Here is a 22,784-nt window from a genome sequence, read left to right on the forward strand (position 1 = left end):
GGAGGAAGCAGGCTCCCTGCTGAGCAAAGAGCCCGATGTGGGGCTCGATCCCAGGACCCTGGGATCATGACCTGAGCCAAAGGCAGAGGCTTTAACCCACTGAACGACCCAGGCGCCCTGGATCTGTACCTTTCAATCCCCCCTCACCCACGATGTTTAATCTTCAGATCCAGGAAGAGGGGATACAGCCAACTCTTTTCACCGTCTACTTTATGTCCAAACACACACGAGGCATTAAGAACAGTGAGCATGGGGGTCTCTGGTGACAAAGGGACTGTGCCAAGCCCCTTCTATCCAACAGGCAGAGGCTTTTTTTTTTTTAAGATTTTAATTTATTTATTTAAGAGTGAATGAGTGAGCATGGCAGAGTGGGGTGAGGGGCAGAGGGAGAAGCGAGCAGGAAGTCTGACACAGGACTCCATCCCGGGGACTCTGGGATCGTGACCCGAGCAGAAGGCAGATGCTTAACCGACTGAGCCACCCAGGCACCATGGAGAGGAGGCTTTTCATACCCACTTTACTGAGGCTCAGAGAGGTGACCTGGCCAAGTCCCATGGACAGGGGCAGAGCTGAAATTTACAGAACCTACGTCATTATACGCTACTCTCTACTATCTCAAGCCAGGCTGGGATCTTCTCATACGCGTTTCCTGGACAAGTTGCTGGAGTGAGCTAAGCAGGCGAGAGGAGCATGTAATGTAAGACCCCGGAGGGTCTTAGAAAGCTGCTCGGAGAATTCCCAACCTCCAGGGAAAAGCCAAGGTCAAGATCAAGTGTACAGGAGACCTGTCTTGCCTTCCCCTGTACCTTCCATCCCTCCCTCCGCCCTCCCCACTGGCAACCTGGCCCCCCACGCCCCCCACATCCAACACACCAAGAGCTCCGAGTTTCCAGAAGAAAAGACCCTCCGACTTCCCCCTTTATTTTATCCCGGGACCATCGACGTTATTATTATTATTATTTTAACATAAAGAAAAGCCTGCAGTCTCTCATCCGTCAGAACAGAAACGGACGTAACAGATGCCACCCATGACAAGCAACGGTCCCCTAACGACATCACGATGACTTTGGGAGAGAACGTGTTTAAAGCCACAACGTTAGTGCTGACTCGTCACGGAGCGAGAGCTGACCAGGACACCCCGTTTGCGGAGGGAGCCACGGAGGACTGAAGAGGGGCAGCCCACCCGCTGAGCTCCTCCGGCAAGTCGGGGATGCTCGCAGGAAGACGAGAGCCCAGACCCGCCTGCCAGACCCTTACTGACCGGAAGACTTCGAGGTAAACGACTGGACTACTACCTGCCTCGGTTTCCCCATCCACAAAATGGTAAGCTCCGTGTGAGGGTTGAGATGAGGCTGGAACATTGGCCGGGGGCTCGGAGCAGCGCCTGGCTCCCAGGCACACCCAGTGCTGGCTTGGCTCCGTGAGGTGCGGAAAGAGATCTGCTCCCTGACAGATTGGGGGGCCCGTATGGGGAATCTCGGGGACTCACTAAAGCAGAAAAGACACAGAAAGAAGTGTTGGGAGCGAAGCCAGCTGACTTGGTGGTTCTCCCCAGGGGCCCATGTCTGAGAACACCCGTGGTGGTCACCACCTGGGGGAGGGGGAGTGCCCTTGACATCGAGTGTCTGGGGCACGGTGCCCAGGGTGCCCCCAGAAAAGCCACTCAGCCCATGTCACCGTGCTGCGGGGCCGACCCTAAGAAAACCCAAGTACCAGGTTATTCAAATGCGCTGTCCTCTGCAACCTTTGCTCCAGGTCTAGGGGGAAGCTGGCCTCGGATGGTCACCCCGAAGGCTAGAGGGTCACTCGCAAGGGGACCAGGGAGCTGGCTGGTACACCCATGCCCCATCCCACGCTGGAGCACAGGACGCCGGTCCTCGGGAGCGTGCAAGGGACAGGAGCAGGACTGTACCGTCAGGGGCGCGCCGAGAGAGGCAAGCCCCTGCCCAGCAGTGTGCTCCCGACCCTTCACCCGTAAAGCGGGGACACCTAACCCGCAGAGCGGAGGCGATTAAGAGGGTTGGTGTGCGACACGAGTGGGACAGCCCTGGGCCAGAGCGGGCACAACGAGAGGATTCGGTGCAGCGTTTTCTAAGGAGATGGGAGCTCGGCAGTGGAACACGGCCAGTCGCAGAAGGAGTCCGAACTTCCGGAAATTCCGAGCTGGGGTCTGTCCGGGGGCAACCAGGAGTTCCCTGGGTCCGGGACGAGTCTCCAGGGGCGGCTCTAACAAGGCCGGCCGACTCCGAGGATAAAACCACCACACCTGTCACCTCCCAGTTCCGGAGGTCAGAAGTCTGAAATGAGCCTTACGGGGCTAAGACCAAGGTGTTGGCAGGACTGGATCCTTCTAGATGCTCAGGGTCGGGGGATCCCGTTTCTCTGCCTTCTCCCACTTCTCCAGGCCCGAGACCCCTTCCCCCATCTTCAGGGTGAAGAGAACACCCACTCATCCCAAATCCTGACCTCTGCCTCTGTCCTCACACCCTCTCCAACCCGCCCTCCAGCCTCCCGCTCGTAAGGAACCTCATGACATGAGGGCCCCCCACCCCGATCATCAGGACCATCCTGCCCCCATCTCCAGATCCCTCCCTGAATCCCATCTACACGGTCCCCTCCGCCACCTGAGGGACCAGAGTCACAGATCCTGGGGATCGGGACGTGGCCATCTTTGGGGGGCCACTTGCCACACCCCTCCCCTGCACACCTAGAAGGTCTGGGAACAGCCGCCGGCCTTCTGTTTCTGCCAGATGCCCCGGGACACGGCACAGGGGGCAAGGCTCAGGGTGGGGGAGGTGAGGGACCCTGACGTCGGGCTCTTCTCCTGACCAAGAACTTCGAGCCCTGCTCCAGGTCTGGCCCTGTCCAGTTCACATGCTTGTGGGCAGAGCAGGGGAGGGGCCAAGAAGGCCATACAGAGACCCCCGCACTGCCCAGCTCTCAGGGGAACACACGAGTGTGCGCGCGCGCACACACACACACAGCCCACACTTAGCTGCAGGTAAAATTTATTACGGCAATGCTGAAGCCTCCAGTGCCTCCGGCCAGTCAGGCCGACCTCAGGCCCATCTGCTCTAGGACGGCTCTGCCTTCATCCCGTCCCCCCCTTTGGAGGCCAGAAGTCCCAAGCCTGTTAGTTCAAGGCTGCTATCCCGGGCTGTGATTTAGAAAAGGAGGCAGGGAAAGAAGAAACCTGTCCCCGGTTTTTAAAGAAAAAAGAAACCGGGGCGGGGGGGCAGAGGATCTCCTAAAAAGCATTTTTTTTTTTCTGGAAACCTCCCCGATGACCGAGGAGGTGAGGCTCAGGCCGTGCTGCCTCTGAGCGCACGGAGGGGCAAGGACGGGTCAGCTTCCCCCTTCCCAGGGTGGCAGCTGAGATGGGCTGGGGGGAGGGCGCAGGGCTCGGGCCGGCCCCTCCAGGAGAGACTAAGCCCTCCCGCCTGCTCCTGCCTGCCCTACTTCTTCTCTTCTGGGGCTTTCTCAACGATACCCGGGGCGAAGGGTCCCACCAGCCACGTGATGGGCGTGTTCTGGGCCACGTACTCAACCACGTGGTCAAGGGCTTCTCGGGCCTTGGCCACCTGCTCCCGGCTCTGCGTCAGGATGGCGCTGGAAAGGTCCTGGAAGGAATGGATGCCCGCGAAGGTGGCCTGGAGGTCCTCCACGTGGCGGCGGGCCTGCTGCACCTGGTCCTTCACGTGGCTGGGCAGGCCCTGGATGCTGGAGCCCAGCGAGGCGCAGGTGCTCTGCAGCTGCTGTGTGACGTCACGGAACAGGGTGAGCGTCCGGGTCTCCACCTGCTGAGAAGGGGCAGCCCATCAGGACCGCGCGCGCCGGGGGCAGCTGGAGCCCAAGCCGGCGCACGGGAGAGGAGCCGGGGCTTCTCCCGCTGACCTCCCAGGAGCCCTTCCCTGCGGTGGTCCGGGACATCAGCTCTTTTGAGTTTGGAACCACGCGACTGAGGTACCGAAGTGGGAAGGAGGCGGAGACGTCTTTCCGCAGGCGGTCAGCAGCGGCCAACAAGCACAGCCCGGTTCAACTCCGCCAGCCGTCGGGGAAACGGGGGCGGGCCCGCCAGGAGGCGTCACCTCGCGCCCGTGAGGACCAGCGGGATCAAGAAGTGACAGGCATTGGCAGCGATGGGGAGGACCCGGGGGCCCCGGACGTGGCTGGTGGTGCGGTCACTTTGGAAGACAGCCTGGTGGTCCTTCCAACTGTCCAACCACCGAGTTGCCAACAGTCCAGCAACTCCCCTCCTAGGAATGCCCCCGCCCAAGAAAATCAGAGACACACGTCCACACAAGGCTGGTTCATAAGGCACCGTCCACAGGAGGCAACGTGGAGGTCACCCGTACGTCCACCCTTGTAAACGGGTAAAAACACACGACGCACCCATGCACGGGCGCGTCCCGCAGCTGCGGGCACAAGTGAGGCGCCCCCACGTGCTGCCACGGGGACGGACCCCGAGCCCACAATGCTCAGGGAGGGAACCAGACACAGAAGGCCACACGGGTGAGAGTCCACGGGGTGACACGCCCAGAGCAGGCTCCTCCACGGACAGGAAGGGGGATCGCGGGGCCAGGGGCCGGGGAGGGGAAAGTGACTACTGATGGGGACCAGATCTCCTTTCGGCTTGGCGGGAATGTTCCAAACGGGTCACAGGGACGGTCTCACAACCTTGCAAATACGCTAAAAACCATGGAATTGTACAGATGGGGGACTTTAGAGTCTGTGAATTGTATCTCAGTAAAACCTTTTTTCTCAAGTGCAAGACACTGCACTTTTTATCTCCACTTTTGAAGTTTTTTTGTTGTTGTTTTTAAAAAAGAGGTCTGGGAGAACCTTCCAGGCAGAAGCCGTACGTGGGGGAAGGACCGCAGTGTCCATGGGCAAATCGGGACCTTAACCTCCCGCCCCCGTAAGGGAAGAGGGCAGGCTGGGCGGCAGGACTTTGCCCGCACCGTGACACAGCGCTCTGGACTTGAACGGGGCAGGGAGGAGCCGACCCGAGTCAACATCCACAGCTCCCGGCGCCGCCCTCAGCAGTGGGGGGAAGGGAGACGGTTTTAGGCGGTTTGGGTCCGAAGGCTAACTGGCACTGTATGTACGTCGATGTGTATCGTTGCGTGTACTTTACACACGAGTGTAACACAGATGAGAGAATTCGCCCTTTTAAGTGTGCGATCCCATAGTTACTCGTATATTCACAAGGTTGTGCAAACTACCCCCTCCACTTTCAGAACATTCCATCGCTCCCCCCAAAGAAACCTCATCCCCACAGAGCAGGTGGCCCTGAGCCCCTCCCCCTACCCCCACGAACCCTGAGACCGAGGGACATTCATAACGGGGCACGAGAGTCACGAAAGGTGTTGACTCAAGGCAAGTCTCCACGAGCGAAGGCAGAGGCGGTGAAAGGGCGCGGCGGGAGAGGCCAACACCTGGGACGGATGGGACGGACCAGAGGACATTAGTGAGAAGCCAGTGAGGAGCCAGGCAGGGGAGCAGGGAGGGCTCCGTGACGCCGGGATAGAAGAGAAGGTGAAAGAGACATGGCTTAGAATTTTGGCAGGTTGAAAGGCATCACTGTTAAGGGTATCACAGTTCAGAAGCAACACCCACACCCGAGAGAGGAAATCTAGGTGGCTTCCTGGAGGAGGTGCTGGTGTGTCCTGAAGGCAGTGAATGGGAGGAGAGGCTGAGGAGAATATTCTACACAGTAAGTCTATCCCGCAGGGGCACGGAGAGGGAAGTCAGGGCCCTAAGCATCCCATGTGTCCCCCAAGCTGCTACCTCTAGTTTGGCCGGGTTCGCCTCCGTGCCCTGGAGCTCCTTCTGGTTCCAGCTGAGCCACATCTGGTGTAGCTTCTCCTGGCCCTCCACCAGCTTCTGATCGACTCCTTGCTTGACATTTTCCATCTGGGACAGGAGAGCAGAGAGAGAGAGAGAGAGAGAGTGAGAGCCAGACACAGGAGGAGAGCGGCTGCCTCCAGCACCTGACCAGGGCCAGCAGAGCCCCGCGCACGTCCCAGGAGCAGCGCACAGCACCCTCCTCCTATCCAAGATGAGCTGGTCCGCGAAGGCGAGGAGGGCGGGAGGGATGTTGTTCTCACAGAGGCTTTGCATGGCTATGGTTTGATCACCGTCGTGTGTGCAAGAAGTGGCCAAAAGTGCTCTAGTGCATGTTCTTCAGCCCTAAAAAAGAAAGGACCCTCACCCTGCCACCACGACGTGGAGGGACCCTGAGGACACGGGGCTCAGGGAGAGCAGCCAGACCCAGAAGGACCCGTCCCACAGGACCCCACTCCCAGGAGGGCCCCAGAGTCGTCCTGTCCACACGGACAGAGAGGAGAGGGTGGGAGCCAGGGCTGGGTCAAGGGGTGGGGAGTCGGTGCCTCGTGGGGACAGAGTCTCCATGTGGGGAGATGGAATGTTCTGGAAACAGATGGTGAGGATGGTTGCATGACAGTGTGCGTGTGCTTCATGCCACCCACCGAGCTGTGCACTGGAAACGCTTACGAAGGTGAGTTTCACCGGGTGTGTAGTTTACCCCAATCAGAAAGTGAGGAAGAGAGGGGCGAGCGCTGAGCGGAGGCGGCTAAGGGAGGAGGCAGAGGGCAGGAATCCAGCTCTTTCCAGAAGAGACAGAGAACTCTGGGGGGGGGGGGGGGGCAGGATGTGACCGCGGAGAGGACCTTCCCGGGTGATGGCCTCCATCCCACATCCTGACTGCGGGGCTGGTTACGTGTCTGTACAACTCCCAAACCCTACACTTAAAAACGGGCGATTTGGGGGGCTGTAAACTGAGCCGCCACCAAAACGCAACTCGCGCTCGGGGGTCCCTCGGACCACAGCTGGGAGGGCCTCCGCCGGCCAGTCCCGCGGTCGTGGGCTGAACGGCATCCCCCCAGTTGCTATGCTGGGCCCTGACTCCCCACCTCCCGGGCTGGCAGGCAGCCTCCACCGCCCCCCAAAGCCGTCCAGGTGTGCGGTCCCGCCCAGGCGGAGGGCAACGGCGTGGGGGTGGGGGGGGCTCACCAGGCTGAGCGCCTGCGCCAGCTGCACCAGCGCTTCCTGCGCCCGCTGGCGCGTGAGCTGCAGTTTGCCCAGCGAGTGCGCGTAGGCCCGCTGGCGCAGCCGCTCCGACAGGGAGCCCAGGCGCACGAAGTAGCTCTGCTCCTGCCGCTGCTGCTGCACCGACGCGATGTCGAAGCCCTCCAGGGACGTGGCGAGGCGGGCTGCGGGGGCGGGGGGGGGGGGAGCACGAGAGGCGGCGTCAAGGCTGGGCGGTGGAGGTGGAGCTCGGGCTCGCAGGGGGGGGCACCGAGGCGGGGTGCACGCACCGGTGCGTGGCCCCTGCGGCTTGCCCCCACCCTGCTGAGGGTTCTCCGTCCCAGGGCTGCGGCTCGCAAGCTGGGAGGCCTTGCGCTGGAGGAGTCCCCGGCTTGGTTTTCCCCCTCTGCGAAATGGGTATGCTGGCAACCGACGTGGCCAGGAATAAGCGTGTGAGTCTGCAAACCAAGGCCTTCGGGCCACATCCGCCCAGCCTCAGGTTTTGCACCACGCTGGGGCACAGCTCTACAGGTCAGTTATATACGTCTACACCCGCTTTCAAACTACAGTGGTGGAGTTTGTGGCCTCTTGGACTGTGGACACTGAAATACTATCTGCTCCTTTGCAGAAAAAAGCTGGCCAGTCCTGTATTAGCACCCCGCACCTATTACATGGCCCATCTTTCACTAGGTTCTAGGTGCTTCCTCCGCTGTTCTCTTTAAACCTCAACAACTCCGTGAGGGAGGCACCGTTACCCCGTTTTTACAGACGAGGAAACAGGGACTTGCAGGGGAAGTGACTTCCCGAGGTCCCGCAGCCAGGCAGTGGCAAGTCCGCATGTGAAGCCAGGCCATCTGACACCATGTTCTTAACCCTAGTACTTGCCGGGGGCAGGTCTGAGCCACACGAGAACTGTCTTCACAGCAGGTAAAGGAAGGACTATCTAGTCCAGAGAGCGCCCGTGTCATTGCAACAGGGCAGGATGGAAACTGCCCGTCCTGATTTTATCCTAGCCCATCTGCTCCTTTTATAAACTTTAACAGAGTAGGTATATGCTTGAGTTTTGTAAATAACCTGATAAGGATTAGACTCCAGACCTCCTAACTAATGCCTTAGAGCAGAGGTCTGCAGACCGCGGCCCCCAGGCCTAATGCCACCTGTCTCTATAAATAAAGTTTTATTGGCACACAATCACACCCATTCATTTACCTCTCGTCTACGCTTCTGTGTTAACAGCAGACTTAACTAGTTGCAAAAGAGCCTGTCTGTCCCCAAAAGCCAAAAATATTTACCATCTGGTTAAGAAGACACCTGCCACTCCCTGTCCTACACCAAAGTGATTTTGCCAATAAGCCTCAGTCCCCCCCTTCCCTATGACCGCCCCAGTCGGAGCTGTCTGAATTGTGACATCTGGACCTCGTACTGAAAAAAGGAACCCAAATGAATTGGGTGTTTTTGTGATCAATTTACAGATGGTACGGCGTCCTGTTTTCCCAAGTGCTGACGTTTCCTTTCTAAAAGAATGTGGAAAAGCTGATTTTTAAAAAGTGTATCAAATACATACTAAGGAACATGGGACCAGGGTACCACAGATGTGCCCCCCGTCAGGCAGGAAGAGCCTGGCTCTTCTGGTAAGTGAGCTCTCCATGTTAGCCACCTAGCCCTAGTTCTGCATCTCCTTTGGCCAGCCACTGTTCCAGAAATGAAAGGGGAAAATCAAGGAACAAAATCCCACAGGCAGTCACTGACCTGTTGCTCAATCAAGGTAAACCTTCAATCCGGGGATTGAAGCTGTTTCTATGAACATTACAAATTCTGGGAGAACATACTGTAACCCAGGGGTTGCTAAACTTTTTCTGTATGCAGCCAGACAGTCTGTGTTTTGGTCTTAGCAGGCAGTTATACCGCACCTCAATGCAAAAACACTCACAGACCACATGCATACAAATGTGTGTGGCCGTGTGCCAATAAAACTTTATTTACAAATGCAAGTGGTGGGCCAGATGCGGCATGGAGGCAGCTGACCAGTCAGCCGGCTGGGGAAGAGGACGCCATGGAAGAATCATTTCATGATGACATTTAAAAAGAATTAAGCTCATACATTGCCCCCACTAGACACCCCCCACCCCCCAAAACCACAAGCACCCACACGTACAACGGTTTCACCCTCACCCCGTGGAAACAAAGAAATCAATACAGAAGCACGGCTGGTCAGAAGGATCTGTTCTCTGCAGTGGCCCCCCAGCCTGGCTCAGGACCTTCCTCCCAGCAGACCTTGCCTTCTCCAACCCTGCCTTCAGGGGCTAAGACCCACAGCTGGTTCTGCCTGGCTTCAGCACCAATTAGGGACCAGCAGCGCCCTTCCTTCGAGAGGCTCGGGATTGGGTTCTGGATCTTCAAAGGACAATGACATGCCATGCTCAAGCCACATGCTTCAGGGCTCAAGATTCCCAGCCCGCCTGAGACATCGAATTTCTCCAGAGAGCAAAGGACCACCCCGTTCCCTGGAAGACTCCCAGGGAGAGTCATGGACACTCAGAGCCAACTCGACGGGGGTCTCTGAGCAGCCAGAAGTAGCGGGACAAGGGAAAGGTCAATAAAGTGAGAGTGTAGGATTGGAGTATGTCCCGTGAATCTTCGCACCCACACCCATAAGATAAACACCCACTACACACAGTGGGCGAGGCTGGCAAACCAGCCCGTGATGCCAAAATAAACAGAGGGGGAGGGGCGCCTGGGGGCTCAGTCCTTAAGTGTCTGCCTTTGGCTCAAATCATGATCCCGGGATCCTGGGATCCAGCCCCACGCCAGGCTCCCAGCTCGGCGGGGAGCCTCCTTCTCCCTCTCCCTCTGCTTGTGTTCCCTCTCTCACCATCTCGCTGTCAAATAAATAGAACCTTTAAATAAACAAATAATAAAATAAAGGGGGGAAGCCAGCCACCTGCCCTGCTTTTGCTCCACAATTTGCACCTGGGCTCATCCAAGCTGCCCCAGAGAACTCCCTCCAAGACAATCTTCCAGCTAACGGAGAAAGAAGGGGCACTTAGAGAAGTGACGTTTTGTGATCCCAATCCCAGTCCAACGAGGAAGTCGAGACCGAGGCGGAGGTGCTTCACCCACCAGGGAACCACATGATTCCCTCTGCGCGAAGTTCCAGGGGAAGCAGGGCATTTCACCCGGGAGGGGTTGCAGGGCAGTGTCTGGGGACACCTGTCCTGGTTGCCCTGGGGGTGCTCCGTGTAGTGAGGGGGTGGGGCCAGGGATGCTGTTCCACCTCCGCCCAGTGCCCTAGACATCCCCACAAAGAATGACCCGGCTCCGAATGCCCAGGGTGCTGCCCTCAGGAATCCCCAATCTGATCTGTCCTGCAGCGCCTTCCAATTGTTCCAGATGTCTGGCTCCTTATCCAAACCAACCAACTCTGGCCAAGGTCGGAGGGAGCGTGGCGTCTAGGTCACACGCAGCCCGGCGGGCCCTTGCTGCTGTGGGCACCAGAGTCTGCACAGCGGTGTGGCCGAAGTCCCAAGAGCCTCGGGTACGAGAGCCAATGGGGGACCACACAGGACGCTGCTTTGTCTCAACAGTTTCGTCCCAGGTCTGTCTATTCCTGCCTCCACCTGGACCAGCCCCCACCACGAGGGGCGTGGAGCCCAGCCCAGTTCCCTCCACCCCATCCCAGTCCTGCCTTCAAATCCCAGTCCGCCCTTCCCTCGGTGGCCACCAGAGGGCACCCATGCGCACACAAGTCAGGTCCTGGGGCCTCTGCCCACAGCTCTCCAGGACTCCCACCTCCCTGGGGTAAAACCGAGTCCTCCCCTGGATCCCCTAGGCCCTGCACGACCTGCCCTGTCCCCCTCCCCAACTCCTGTCGCCCACCCTGCTTGCTATTCCTCTAACCCACCAAGCAGGTCCTGCCGCAGGAGCTTGGTATTGCCACTTCTCTCCGCCCTGACATCCACGTAGCTACCTACCGACCTCACTCCATTCATGGTCATGTTACTTCCTCGGAAATATCTACCCAATCCTCTCCCCTCAAAATCTCTCCTTTAGCCTGATTTCCTTATATTTTATACTGTGAGTTCCCCGAGGGCAGACGTCTGTCCACTGGTGTGTCCCTGGGACTTGGCCACACAGCAGATGCTCAAGGAACATCCGAATGGACAAATGCATGCCTGGCTGGCATGCTGAATGCCCGCTGAGTGCCAGGCCCCATTCTAGACGTGGGTCACAGCAGCAACCAAGACAGTGCGCAGCTGCTTTGTGGAACTGATGATGAGTGCCGGAGAGAAACAACAGAGCCCAGCCAGGAGGGGACGGGGGCAGGTCTCAGGACACAGTCTGGACAAGGGAGGGAGCGATCTGAGCAGAGCTGGAGGTGGGAGGGTGTCTAGGGGAAGAATGCTCCCAGTGGAGGGGAACAGCTGGTGCAAAGGCCCTGGGGTGGGAGCATGGTCAGGATCAGCAATGAGTCAGTGTGGCTGGAGTAGAATGAAGGAGGGGAGGTAGATAAGTACATGGAGGGTTCATGGGGAGGACTTGGGTTTCTACCCAAGAGGAGATAGGAGACCCCAAGGGCTGTGGGCAGGAGGACAGAACCAGGCTCTGGTGCTCACAGGGGCCCTCTAGTGGTTGCTTCAAGGAGACAGACCTTGGGGGCCAAGGAGACAGACCTTGGGGGCCAAGGAGACAGACCTTGGGGGCCAAGGAGGGAGCCGCCGCACTCACTGGTTGGGGGGGCACTGAAAAGGGGCTACGGCAAATCTGAGGGAGAGGTGGTAGGGTTGAGATGGCACCGAGGGACAGACCCCAGCTGGCGGGGGCGGGGCGTCCGGGCACGAGGGCTGCACTCACCCAGCTCAGCATCCGTCATAGGCAGGTGGTTGTCCACCCACTCCTCCGACTTGCCCAGCACCGTGTCCACCCCGCTCAGCACCATCTGGCCCACACGGGAGCCCATGACCGACTGGACGCCGCTGGTCACTGCAGACTTGGTCGCATCCACACCAGTCTGCACGGCACCCCGGGTCACGTCAACCGCCCCCGTCACTCGCGTGGCCACTGAGTCCTTGGCGCTGGACACGGCTTCTCGGGCCTCCGACACCTTGGACGAGACGAGCTCCTTGGTGTCGGCTAGAACCTACAACAGAGGCAGCGTCAACATCTCTGTCCTCCCTTTGTACCTGGGGACCCCAAAGGGAGGAGTTCCAGTTCCTGGGTGACTCCCAAGGGTCAACGCACCACCCAGCAGTGAAGACCTTGAGTTCTGGAGCCTGGGGTGAATCCTGGTTTGCTAGGTCCTAGCTGTGTGGCTTCAGGCAACTCACTCCACCTCTCTGTGCTTCCGTTTTTTTACCCACAGTGTTACAGGGACTGTGCATTGGACCCTGATCCCCAGGACCTCAGAATGTGATTTTCTGGAGAGAAGGTCTTCAGAGAAGAGACTAGGACACAGAGGGGAGGCCAGAGTCTGGGAGGGAAGCAGGGGCCTCCAGAGGAAGCAGCTACCCTTCTGGGACTCTGGCCTCCGGGACTGGGGGACAGGAAGCTCCTGGGTCAGCGGCTCAGTGGACGGGCACGATGGGTTAGACCAGTGCTTGGCTCAAGGGCTTCATCTGTGCCAGCAGAAGAGACTAAGATATCCCTAGAAGTGACCGCCCCGTCCCGCACTGAGAACCATAATCCTCGTGGGAGCGACCATCTGTGGGCCAACTCCCTTAGGACAGTGGTTCTCATCTAGGGTGATTCTATCCCCAGGGGATGCTGGGCAGTGTCTGGGGACATGTCTGGTTGTCACACGGGAGCAAAGGGGTGGGCGGGGAGCCCCTGCCATGGAGGGGACGGGGCCAGGGACATTGCTCCGCCCCCCCCAGAGAACACCCCACCCCAAGTCAGTGGTGCCCAGAGGGGAGACAGAGGCGCCCCGAGCAAAAGCAAAGCAACACGGAGGATGCATGCAGGTGTCTAAATTTGGCTCCATGAACTCCCAGCAAAACACAGTAACCACCTTCAACTCCGCACGGCAAATGGGGCTCTGTGCCCCAAAAGGTCACCGTGCTTGTGGATTTATTCCTGAAGCTTGATTTAAAATGGTAAAAACCAACACTCCGGCGCTGCTGAGCCTTCAGAGGATGGACCCGCTTCAGCCCTGTAAAGCCCTAAGAGGAAGGCGCGAACCCATTCCTCGGACAAGAAACTGAGGCTGTCTCGGCAAGGGATGTCCCGGCCCAAAGGCAGAACCTGGACTTTAACCGGTACTTTGACTCCACCGCCCCTGGCCTGGGTTAGCAGGGTAGTCACAGGGTTGGGAACTTCCTCTGGAGATGGGCCACGTGGTAAATAGCTTAGCCGGGCAGGCTGGCCATCCCCGTGTCAACGACTCAACCCTGCCCCTTGTAGAGTAAAAGCCGTCCTGGATGTCGGAAACGCGTGGGTGTGTCCGCGTGCCACGAAAACTGTATTTAGCACAGCGGGTGCAGGGCCGGACCTGGCCCCCGAGAATGGCCCTGGGATCGCGGAAGAGGAGAGGCTGCCGCACCCAGTGGGTGTTCACAGCCCGCACGTGAGGCTCGAGTCTAAGCCTCCGAGCAGACCGCTAGGCCTCGGAGAGCTCTCTGCAACGTCCAGAACCACACCACCACCCCCATTCCCGCCCTTCTCGGGGGGGCAGCTGGCAGCCCTAGGAACACCTAGATCTCCCGTGTCCACGGGAATTCATTTCCTCGGCGTGGGAAACGGTGCCCACCGGGGCTGTCCCCCAGCTGACCACACCGCGCGCGTCTGGCAGGACCGGGGAGCGCTGCCTCCTCCTGCTGACCCCGGGGCGGCGGGGACATCCCAGGAGTCCAGAGAGCACAGCGCCTCGGAGCTGGGAGCAGCTCTGCTGGACGACCTTGGAGAGCGTCACCCCAGCTCATCCCTTCTATAAACGGAAGGAATGTTGGCCTCGTGGGGCGGCAACAACAGGACACGAGAAATTCTCGCAAGCGTCTGGCCCCAAGGAGCTGTCTCCGCGGGGAAGCTTCTCCAGCCTTCGGTGAACTGGGCAGTTTCCACCTTCAAAGCCCACCCAGCCTCTTCATGGCCTTTGGGGGCTTTTGGCTGCACCAAGTCCTGCATGAGCCGGTGGGGCTGGCCTCTGGGGGACGTGGTGTAGGGCAGTGTCCGGCCGACAGGGGGCGCCCGCTAGTGGTGGGGGGGGGGGGCCTGGGGGCAGAGCCGGGGAGAACCAGAGCAGCCGCACCACTGAATTCTGGTGGGAGACAGCCGGACACGAAGAGCGTGGCCGTGTGGCCCACGAGGCGAACGTGGAGATTAAGCGTCCACTGTGCCCCACGCTAGATGGTGGGCACCAGACAGAGCAACCAAGCAGCCTGGCCCTCCCCCACTCGGGAGGACAAACACGCAGTTAAAAAGCCCTTGGGATGGCGGGGAGCCCTACAGGCCCATACAACTGGGACGCCCCCGTTTGGAGCAGCTCGGGAGCAATCTGCTGACAGATGCGAGGATAAAAACAAGGTCCGTCCACACTCCAGAATATTGTTCAGCCTCAGAAAGGAAGGGACCCTGCCACCTGCCACCACGTGGAGGGGCCCTAAGGACACTGGGCTCAGCGAGAAGAGCCAGACCCAGAAGGACCCGTCCCGCAGGACCCCACTCCCAGGAGGGCCCAAGAGGAGTCCCGTCCACGCAGACAGGGAGGAGAGGGTGGGAGCCGGGGCTGGGGCAGGGGGTGGGGAGCCCGTGCTTCATAGGAACACAGTCTTCGTGTGGGGAGATGGAAAGTTCTGGAGACGGAGGTTGGGGGTGGCTGCAGGACGGTGTGACCGTGCTTCATGCCACAGAACTGTCACTTAGAGATGGTTAAAGACGACAAATTTTCTGTTCTAAGAGAATTAATGTAACTGGTACACAAATGTCCAGCGATATTCGAACAGCCCCGAAGGGGGGACAACGTAAACGGCCATCAGCAGATGAACGGATACACACAACGTGTCCCCCATGCACGGGACTGTCACTCCCCCCCGGAGACGGACCCCGAGCCCACCATGCTCAGGGAGGGGTGTGAGTCCACGCGTGTGACACGCCCAGAACAGGCCCCTCCATGGACGGGAAGGAGATGGCGGTTGCCAGGAGCGTTTGGCAGGAAGGAGATTAACAGCTAAGGGATATGGGGCTTTTTGGGGGTGACGAAATGCTCTAGAATGGGTGGTGACGGTTACACAACATGAATATACTAGGACCATTGAGTTGTAGACTTTCAATGAGCTCATTGTGCGGTGTGTGACTCACGGCTCAGGGAAGCTGTCCGTGGCATGCTAGAGAGATGCTGGCCGCGGGCCACGTGCCGCTATTTAAAAATTGCCAACTGAGTTCCTCAGTGACACCAGCCACACTCTGAGAGCTTCATAGCCCCATACACCTGGCGGTTTCCATACTGGACGGTGCAGAGAAAGAACATGGACATTGGAGACAGTTCTCGACAAAGCTGAGCTAGAAGGACCTTCTCTAAGAGGGAAGGGAAGCCCGCTGAAGAAATAGGATTTGAACAGAGACCTGAAAGTCTGGTTCATGAAGGAGGAAGTGCACGTGCAAAGGGCCTGGGGTAGGGCCTGGGGTAGGACTGGGACGGAAACATTTACTGTATTTGCTTCCCCAGGCCTCCTCTGAATGAAAGTTCCACAAGGCAGGCACTCTGTTTCTAGACGTGTGTCCTGTCCACCCGGGTACAGATGTTCCTGAACAGAGTGCAGAGGCTGGTGGGGGTGGACGGGGGACAGACACACGGGGGTTTTGAACAGATCTGGCTGGGGTTTCGATCACTCCTCTAGCGGCCCAGTGGGGAGCAGATTCAAGGTGGGGGTGGGGACGGACCGAAGAAGGGTCAGGGAGGAGCGGCACATGCGTCTAATCGATGAGAGGGGTCAGGACCACAGATCCCAGAGCCCAGGAGGCCCCCCACCGGCTCCTGATGCTGGAACTCAGTTACCTTCTCCGTGTGCTGCTGCAGGATGGGCAGGTTCTCCTCCAGCTTATCCAGACCCCTGTGGGCGTATTCACTGGCCGATGCGACTACACGGGACAAGACAGGAACCGGCAGTCACTGCATGCGTGCGCCCGTCGGGGCCCGGAAGACCGGCCGGTGCTGGTTTGGGGGAACAGGGCCGGGGTGGGGCAGACACTCCCCTCCCCACTCCCAACAGCCAAGAGGTGGGTCTCAGGCTCCCCCGGGCTCCACTCACTCTGTGGCTCCAGCCTGGAGAGGATGGGCTGGGCCCCGCTGACAGCGGCCGCCGTGAGGGTCTTCACACCCCTCTCGGCCGCGTCGCACACAGTCTTGACGTGGGGGTGGCTCTCCTTGGTGGAGGTGTAGGCGGCGGACACCATGTTGCAGGTGGAGCTGATGAGGGGCATGGTGGTCACGCGGTCCACCACGCTCGGCTGCGGGGACAAGCGGGGACAAGCGGGGACAAGCGGCTCAGCGGGCAGGGCCTGGGGCTCCGGGCGGGGTGGAGGTGGGGCGCCAATGTCGATTTCACTCCCGGCCAGGCCACGGCTCAGCTCAGGCTTGCCCTGCATCCAGGTGGTTGCACAAGCCACCGCTTCGAGGTTGCCCCATGGGCGCTTCCTCTACCCTAGCCTTGCCTCTCCTCCGTCTGAACGTGTACTTGACCCCCACCGCGTGCCACGCGGAGACAAGAGCCTGGCTCTCACCGAGCTTCGGGTCTACCCCTGGGTGGGCAAGCTCCAGCCCACGGGGCCCACACCTGATCTTCTTATCCTTGTCCGGTTTTTTGTAACAGCTGAATCGAGTGCACAGATCATGAATGCGACCATTTGATAACGCACGATTCCAAGGTTTTTAGTATCTCCATTAGGTTGTACAATGGGTGTGGCTAACTCTAGAACTTTGCCATCACTCCAAGAAAATGGTCACTCCTTGTTCTCCTCTCCCCCAGCCCCCTTCCTGTCCGGTGAGGAGCCTGTTCTGGGCATGTCATACACACGGACTCACACCCCGTGTGGCCTTCTGTGTCTGGTTCCCTCCCTGAGCATCGTGGGCTCGGGGTCCATCCCCGGGCCAGTGCCGATCAGTGTTTAATTTTTTTAATTGTGGTAAAATGCATAGAAAACTCACCATCTTAACCATTTCCAGTGCAGAGCTCAGTGGCATGACGCACACTCACACTGTCCTGCAGCCACTCCCACTCTCTGACTCCAGAACTTTCCATCTCCCCAAACTGAGACTCTGTCCCCATGAAGCACAGACTCTCCAACCCCTGCACCGGCCTTGGCTTCTGCTATCTCCTGTGTGGACGGGACTCCTGTGTGGACCTCCTGGGAGTGGCATCCTGCAGGATGTGTCCTTCTGGGTCTGGCTGCTCTCACGGAGCTCAGTGTCCTGGGGTCCCTCCACATCGTGGAAGAGGTCAGTCAGTGCTTTATTCCTTTACGGGGCTAATATTCCATTGCTGGCTGGTTCTGCAAATAAAGCTTTAATGCCACATGGCCACTCCCGTTCATTTATACTGTAAGAGCGGAATAGTCTAGACAGCCCTTCTGAGGCTCAGTTTCCCCACCCATCACGTGGGGAATCATGCCTGTCCAGGAGGAGTCGCAGAGATCACTCATGGGAAGGCGCTGGCAGAAGCCTGAACTCACAGGGGATGTGTGGACAGCTTGTGTGTGAACTCACTCAATCGGCAGCCCCTGGAGATAGGAGTGTTCACCCATTTTATGGAAGGGTTAACTGAGGCACGGAAAGAGTAAGTCACCTACAGTCGCGAACTTTAGATGGACTCAGGCCAGCTGCCTGCAGGGTTTACCCCCGAGGCTTCCCAGGAGTTAGTCCCAAGTCTCCCCTCCAACCCAGCAACCCCCACTTTCAGGCATCTAACCCGGGACAGGAAACACATGTCCACACAAAGGCACACACGAATGTTCCCAAAGCCTCGTTCTGAATGGCCAAGAAGTAGAGACAGCCCAGATGTCCATCGCTGGGTGAGGGAATTAGAGAACAGGTGGTACAAAGTATGTTTTTAAAAATCCATAACCTCGGGGCACCTGTGTGGCTCAGACGTTAAGCGTCTGGCTTCCGCTCAGGTCATGAGCCCAAGGTCTGGGATGAAGCCCCGCATCTGGCTCTCTGCTCACCAGGGAGCCTGCTTCTCTGCCTGACTCTCTGTCTCCTTGTGATCTCTGTCAAATAAATAAATAAAATCTTTAAAAAAAAAAAAAAAAAGGAAAACGTCACAGCCTCCAAATGGTCAACAGGTACATGAAAGTGACCAGTAAGGAAAGGCCAAAACCACAGGGAGACATGACCTGATGCCCGCTAGACGGCTACTATCGAAGTGAAGCCAATTAACACACGATGGGGAGGTCGGGGAGAAGCTGGAGCTCTTGTGCCTCGTGGGAGGGGACGAGAACCGGCACGGCCACTGTGGAAACCAGTGTGGTGAATCAGAAAGCATCACAAACTAGCCTATGAGCCTGCAAGTCCACTTCTGTTTATACAGACAAAAGGGCTGAAAACAGGGTGCCTGGGGGGCTCAGGTCATGACCCCAGGGTCATGGGATCGAGTTCCGCATTGGGCTCCCCACTCGGTGGGGATCCTGTTTCTCTCTCTTCCCCTGCCCTCTGCTTGTAATCTCGTGCTCTGATAAATAAAATCTTTAAAAGTTTAAAAAAAGGGGCGCTTGGGTGGCTCAGTGGGTTAAAGCCTCTGCCTTCGGCTCAGGTCATGATCCTGAGGATCGAGCCTCACATCGGGCTCTCTGCTCAGCGGGGAGCCTGCTTCCTCCCCCCTGCTGCTCTGCCTACTTGTGATCTGTCAAATAAGTAAATCTTTAAAAAAAAAATAAGGGTTTTTTTGTTGTTATGTGTTATTTTACCACAAGAGTGAAGCACTGAGCAGATAAGCCCCCAAAACACGCTCACTGAGAGAAGCCAGGCACAAAGGGGTCTCAGCTGGCCGGATTCCATTCGAAATGTCCAGAACGGGCAAACCCGTGGAGCCAGACAGCCGATGAGCAGTTGCTGGGGAGGAGGAGGAACCCCAAGGGAGTACTGATGGGGGGGGCTCTCTCCAGAGGGAGGAATCGTCCTAACAGTGTTTGGTGCTGATGACTGCGGAACTTGGTCGTTGACTAAAAACCACGGAGCACCCTTCCCAAGGTCATGTCATTTATCATATGCAAATGACACGTTCGTAGTGTTATTTATGAATTATACATAGTTGTTCGGAAGCTGTGAAGGCGGGGGTGGAAATGGGGGCTGATTTCCTAGGATGACCCTCCAAGCACCTGCAGACGGGACAGCAGTGGGGGTGGGAGGCAGGCGGTTGGCTTCTGAGCGGACCCCAGATCTCCCCCAGAGCCTTCGGGATTATTCTGCCCCTGCCCCCACCTGTCCGGGGTCTGCTCGATGGCTCGCCCTCAGCTGCTCTGTTGCCCACCCGCCCCCCAACACTGCTGCCAGCAGCTCCCCGCCACTCCGGTGTGGGAAGCCGCACCCGACGGGCCCCCACCCTCCCTTACCTGCTGGACCGGTTCTTCTCCTGCTGCCTGGGTGCTGGCGGTGGCTTCTGTCCCGTTGGTAGACATGGTTTGTGAAGCAGGCCCTGGGGTGGACAGGCGGGCTGTGAGGGTACCGTCCCTCCCTCCAGGAGGAAGTGCAAGTTCACAGCTGCCCTCCGAGCCCTCCCCCGTCTCACAGAGCCTGCCTCCCAAACACTCTCGAGCACCTGTGGGCCCCCATGCGGGGCCAGGTGGGGCAGGGAGTCTGGGGCCCTAACCAGCCCTCAGGTGCTGCTGATGAGGCGGATTTCGGAGCCACACCTCCAGGGTCAACTCCAAGGGCTCCACGTGGTCAGTACTTCGGGGAGACACACCTGTGGCCCAACACCTCTGCGGACAGCCACCGTCCCTGTGACCCGGAAACCACGAGGGGATGATCCCACACCTGTATTTTCATGTGGGCAGAGGCGTGGGCCCCCGTGTCGGCCACAACCAGAGCATGGAAACAACCTGGTTCCCCGGCAGGAGGGGCCTGGAGAAAACAAGGATCCAGCCCAGTGCAGTGGCCAGGGAGTAGAGACCTACACCTCACTGGCTGGACCAGGATACTCTGAGACAAATACCACGCACAGGGCGAAAACGTGTGCTCTGTTTGCCCAGGGTCTTTAAACATAGGAAACTGTTAACAGTGGCCACCTTTTAGGGCAGATCAGGCGGACAGGACCTTTGAGCCAGGCAGATAATATTACTGGTTCAGAAAAAAATAAAAATAAAAAGGTTAAGCATGAAAAACAAAAAAACCCCACAAACTGCTTAAGAAAACCCTACGGCAGACCTATCAAGTCAGATTCAAGAGGGAGGGCAGGACCAGGGAGGCTCCCAGGAGAGGCTCTCGTTTGCAAGGTACTAAAGGAAACACCACAGGTGCGTTCCATTTTCCTGGCCAGGTGGGAGGACACGGGTAAACCCTCATCAGACTAGAGACCACAGGAGTCCCAGTTCCACCGGAGGTGTACCCTGTGGAGCAAGGAGCCTCCCCTTCCCTGGCCTCAGTCCTCTCACCTGCACAAAGGAGCTAAAGGTGGAACCTGCCTTCAGGGCTGGTTCCTCTGGTAATTCTGGGATGAGCCTGTTGTGAACCCCTGACCTTGACCCTGAACGTTTCCTTCTAGAGGAAGGGGCCCCCTCCTGCTGGCTGCCATGTTGCCCTGTCTCCCAAAGCCCAGCAAACTGAGGTTTTGAGAGGACCACTGCTGGAGTCCAAACCGGTTCTAATCCCAGCTTTGCAACTCACTAGCCAGTGGGAGCTCGGAAAGCAGCACCCACTCTCAGAGCCTTGCCTGCCCCGTCTGTAAAAATGGGGACACGTTCTCCCAGCTCGGAGTCCCTACAGACTGGCAGGGCGACATGTTGCACTTAGCTCAGTACCTAGCACATAGCAGGTGTTCAATAAACAGAACCATTTCACGCACAGATGAAGCCACCCAGGAAGGAGCTTCTGCTTGCGTACCGACTTCCCCAAGCTGGGAAGTGGAGCAAGTCAGCACAGCCGCCCCTGGTTATCATCAGGAGTCCGGTTATTCCCCTCACTCCTCCCTGGGCATCTTGGAGGCCCGTCCTCCCATCCCCTTGGCCCATGAATCCCTCCCAGAGCGGGTTTAGCCAAGGGCCGCCACTACAGATATCAACATCCCATTAAAGTCCTTGGGGTCCGCGAGCTGCCTGAACTTGGCTCCAGCTGCCACAGCGAGAGCTAGCTGGAACCGGTTGTAGGCAGCCAGGATTCAACTTCCAAAGTTCCCAAAGACCGAGGTCCCAGGTCCGGCAGTTCCAGCAATCCTGACAAAGGTCCCAAGGACTCAGATAAGGGGGCCTTCCCGGCCGCCTTGAGCAATCCCCTGGCCACACCCACCTAAAGGAAGAGGGCGGGGTCTGCCCGCGACGTCCCCAGAGTCAGCTGAGCCCACCAGGAACTCGGGCGGGGGAGGAGCTAAGCCCCCGGGCGGCAAACCCTTTTGCCGAGGAGGGGGTCCTTGCTAGGCAGAAAGCCCCTCCTGATTGGGGGGCAGGGGCGCCGGGAGGACCAGGAGGGACGATTTCCTGTGCAGGATAGGCTGCGGCTCGCCTCCAAACTGCGTTAGCAAAGCAAGCCGACTTTTTAGGGAGGCTGTTTTAGGAGGGGTAAACCCTCTTCATACCCCCCTCTTCATACTGCCACTTTGGGGGGGCTCTTTCACGCGCCCCCCCCCCCGCCTCCAACGAATGTCTCAGGAACTGAAAGGAGAAAGTTTGGATGTTTGACTCTGCTCCAGAAATAGGTCTTTTTTGTTTTGTTTTGGTTTTGAGGGGGCGTTGGGGGAAGAGACGGGAAAGCTCAACCCAGGCTGGAGACCCCTCCCCAGACCGCAGAGCCCCCAGGAAGGTTCTCCCCTCCGTCCTCCTCCTCTGGGACGCCCCGGGGCCCGGCGGACCTCGCCCCCCACCGCAATCAGGCCCCCTCCTCTTACCGCGGTCAGCGGGACCAACGCGGTACGACGGGCGGCTCTGAAACCGTCTGGGGCCGGCCCCGGGGACGCTTTTATACTCGGGAAGGCGGGCGCTCGGGAAGGACGGGCCGGAGGACCAATCGTATCGGGAGGCTGCCCGTCGTCGGGCCACGCCCCCGCTCGGTCTGGGACGTTGGAGCCACAAGTGAAGTCCGGCAAAGGCCAGACTTTCGCGGGTGGCTTGTGCGGGCCGCGCGGGGGGGACCCCTATAAGACGCCTGATCCAGCCAAGGGCGCCCCCGGGAGGGGGTCCTATGAACTCGGCCCAGGGAGGTGCTATCCTAGTTCTGGGTCCCCCGGTCCCCCTTTTCTCAGGAGGCGGTGAGAGAACGTTGCCCCGCTGCGCGTGAGGAGCCACGCCCCAACCCTGGGCCGGAAGGTGATGGAGCAGAGCTCGACCCGCCAGTATGAGCAGCCTTCGCCGCAGCAATTAACATATACGGAGTGCCTTCCAACCCCCTGACCTGCATGGCACCGTTTAATCCTCCCCAATTTTACAGATGGGGAAACTGAGGCCCAGAGCCGGTCAGCCTATGCTGGGATCAACCCCTGGATCGCTGACTCCTGGATCAACCCCTTCCTGAAGCAGCACCACTTGGATTCACCCCTCCCCCCATCCTTTATCCTCTGGGTCTATAAAACGAAGTCTCAAACTCAGACTGCCCTGGGGGC

At 58.6% G+C, this 22,784-nt stretch overlaps 1 protein-coding gene across 3 annotated transcripts; it reads right to left on the reverse strand.

The window, feature by feature from the left end:
- Positions 1 to 2,991: 2,991 nt before the first annotated feature.
- Positions 2,992 to 22,121, reverse strand: PLIN3 (perilipin 3). Of its 3 annotated transcripts, none has more exons than XM_045990570.1 (8): positions 22,074 to 22,121; positions 19,588 to 19,670; positions 16,290 to 16,488; positions 16,037 to 16,119; positions 11,902 to 12,187; positions 7,036 to 7,235; positions 5,791 to 5,916; positions 2,992 to 3,800 (listed from the first exon to the last, which is right to left on the reverse strand). In XM_045990570.1, exons 2-8 carry the CDS (start codon positions 19,651 to 19,653, stop codon positions 3,456 to 3,458), a joined length of 1,305 nt encoding a protein of 434 aa, XP_045846526.1. In that variant the 5' UTR covers positions 19,654 to 19,670; positions 22,074 to 22,121; the 3' UTR covers positions 2,992 to 3,455. The 3 variants fall into 3 exon arrangements, with proteins under 3 accessions (XP_045846526.1, XP_045846528.1, XP_045846527.1); XM_045990572.1 differs by lacking the exon at positions 22,074 to 22,121 and adding an exon at positions 17,186 to 17,529; XM_045990571.1 differs by lacking the exon at positions 22,074 to 22,121 and having other exon boundaries at positions 2,992 to 3,797.
- Positions 22,122 to 22,784: the final 663 nt, after the last annotated feature.

Source organism: Meles meles, chromosome 20 (genome assembly GCF_922984935.1).
Source record: "Meles meles chromosome 20, mMelMel3.1 paternal haplotype, whole genome shotgun sequence".
Taxonomy (NCBI): Eukaryota; Metazoa; Chordata; class Mammalia; order Carnivora; family Mustelidae; genus Meles; species Meles meles.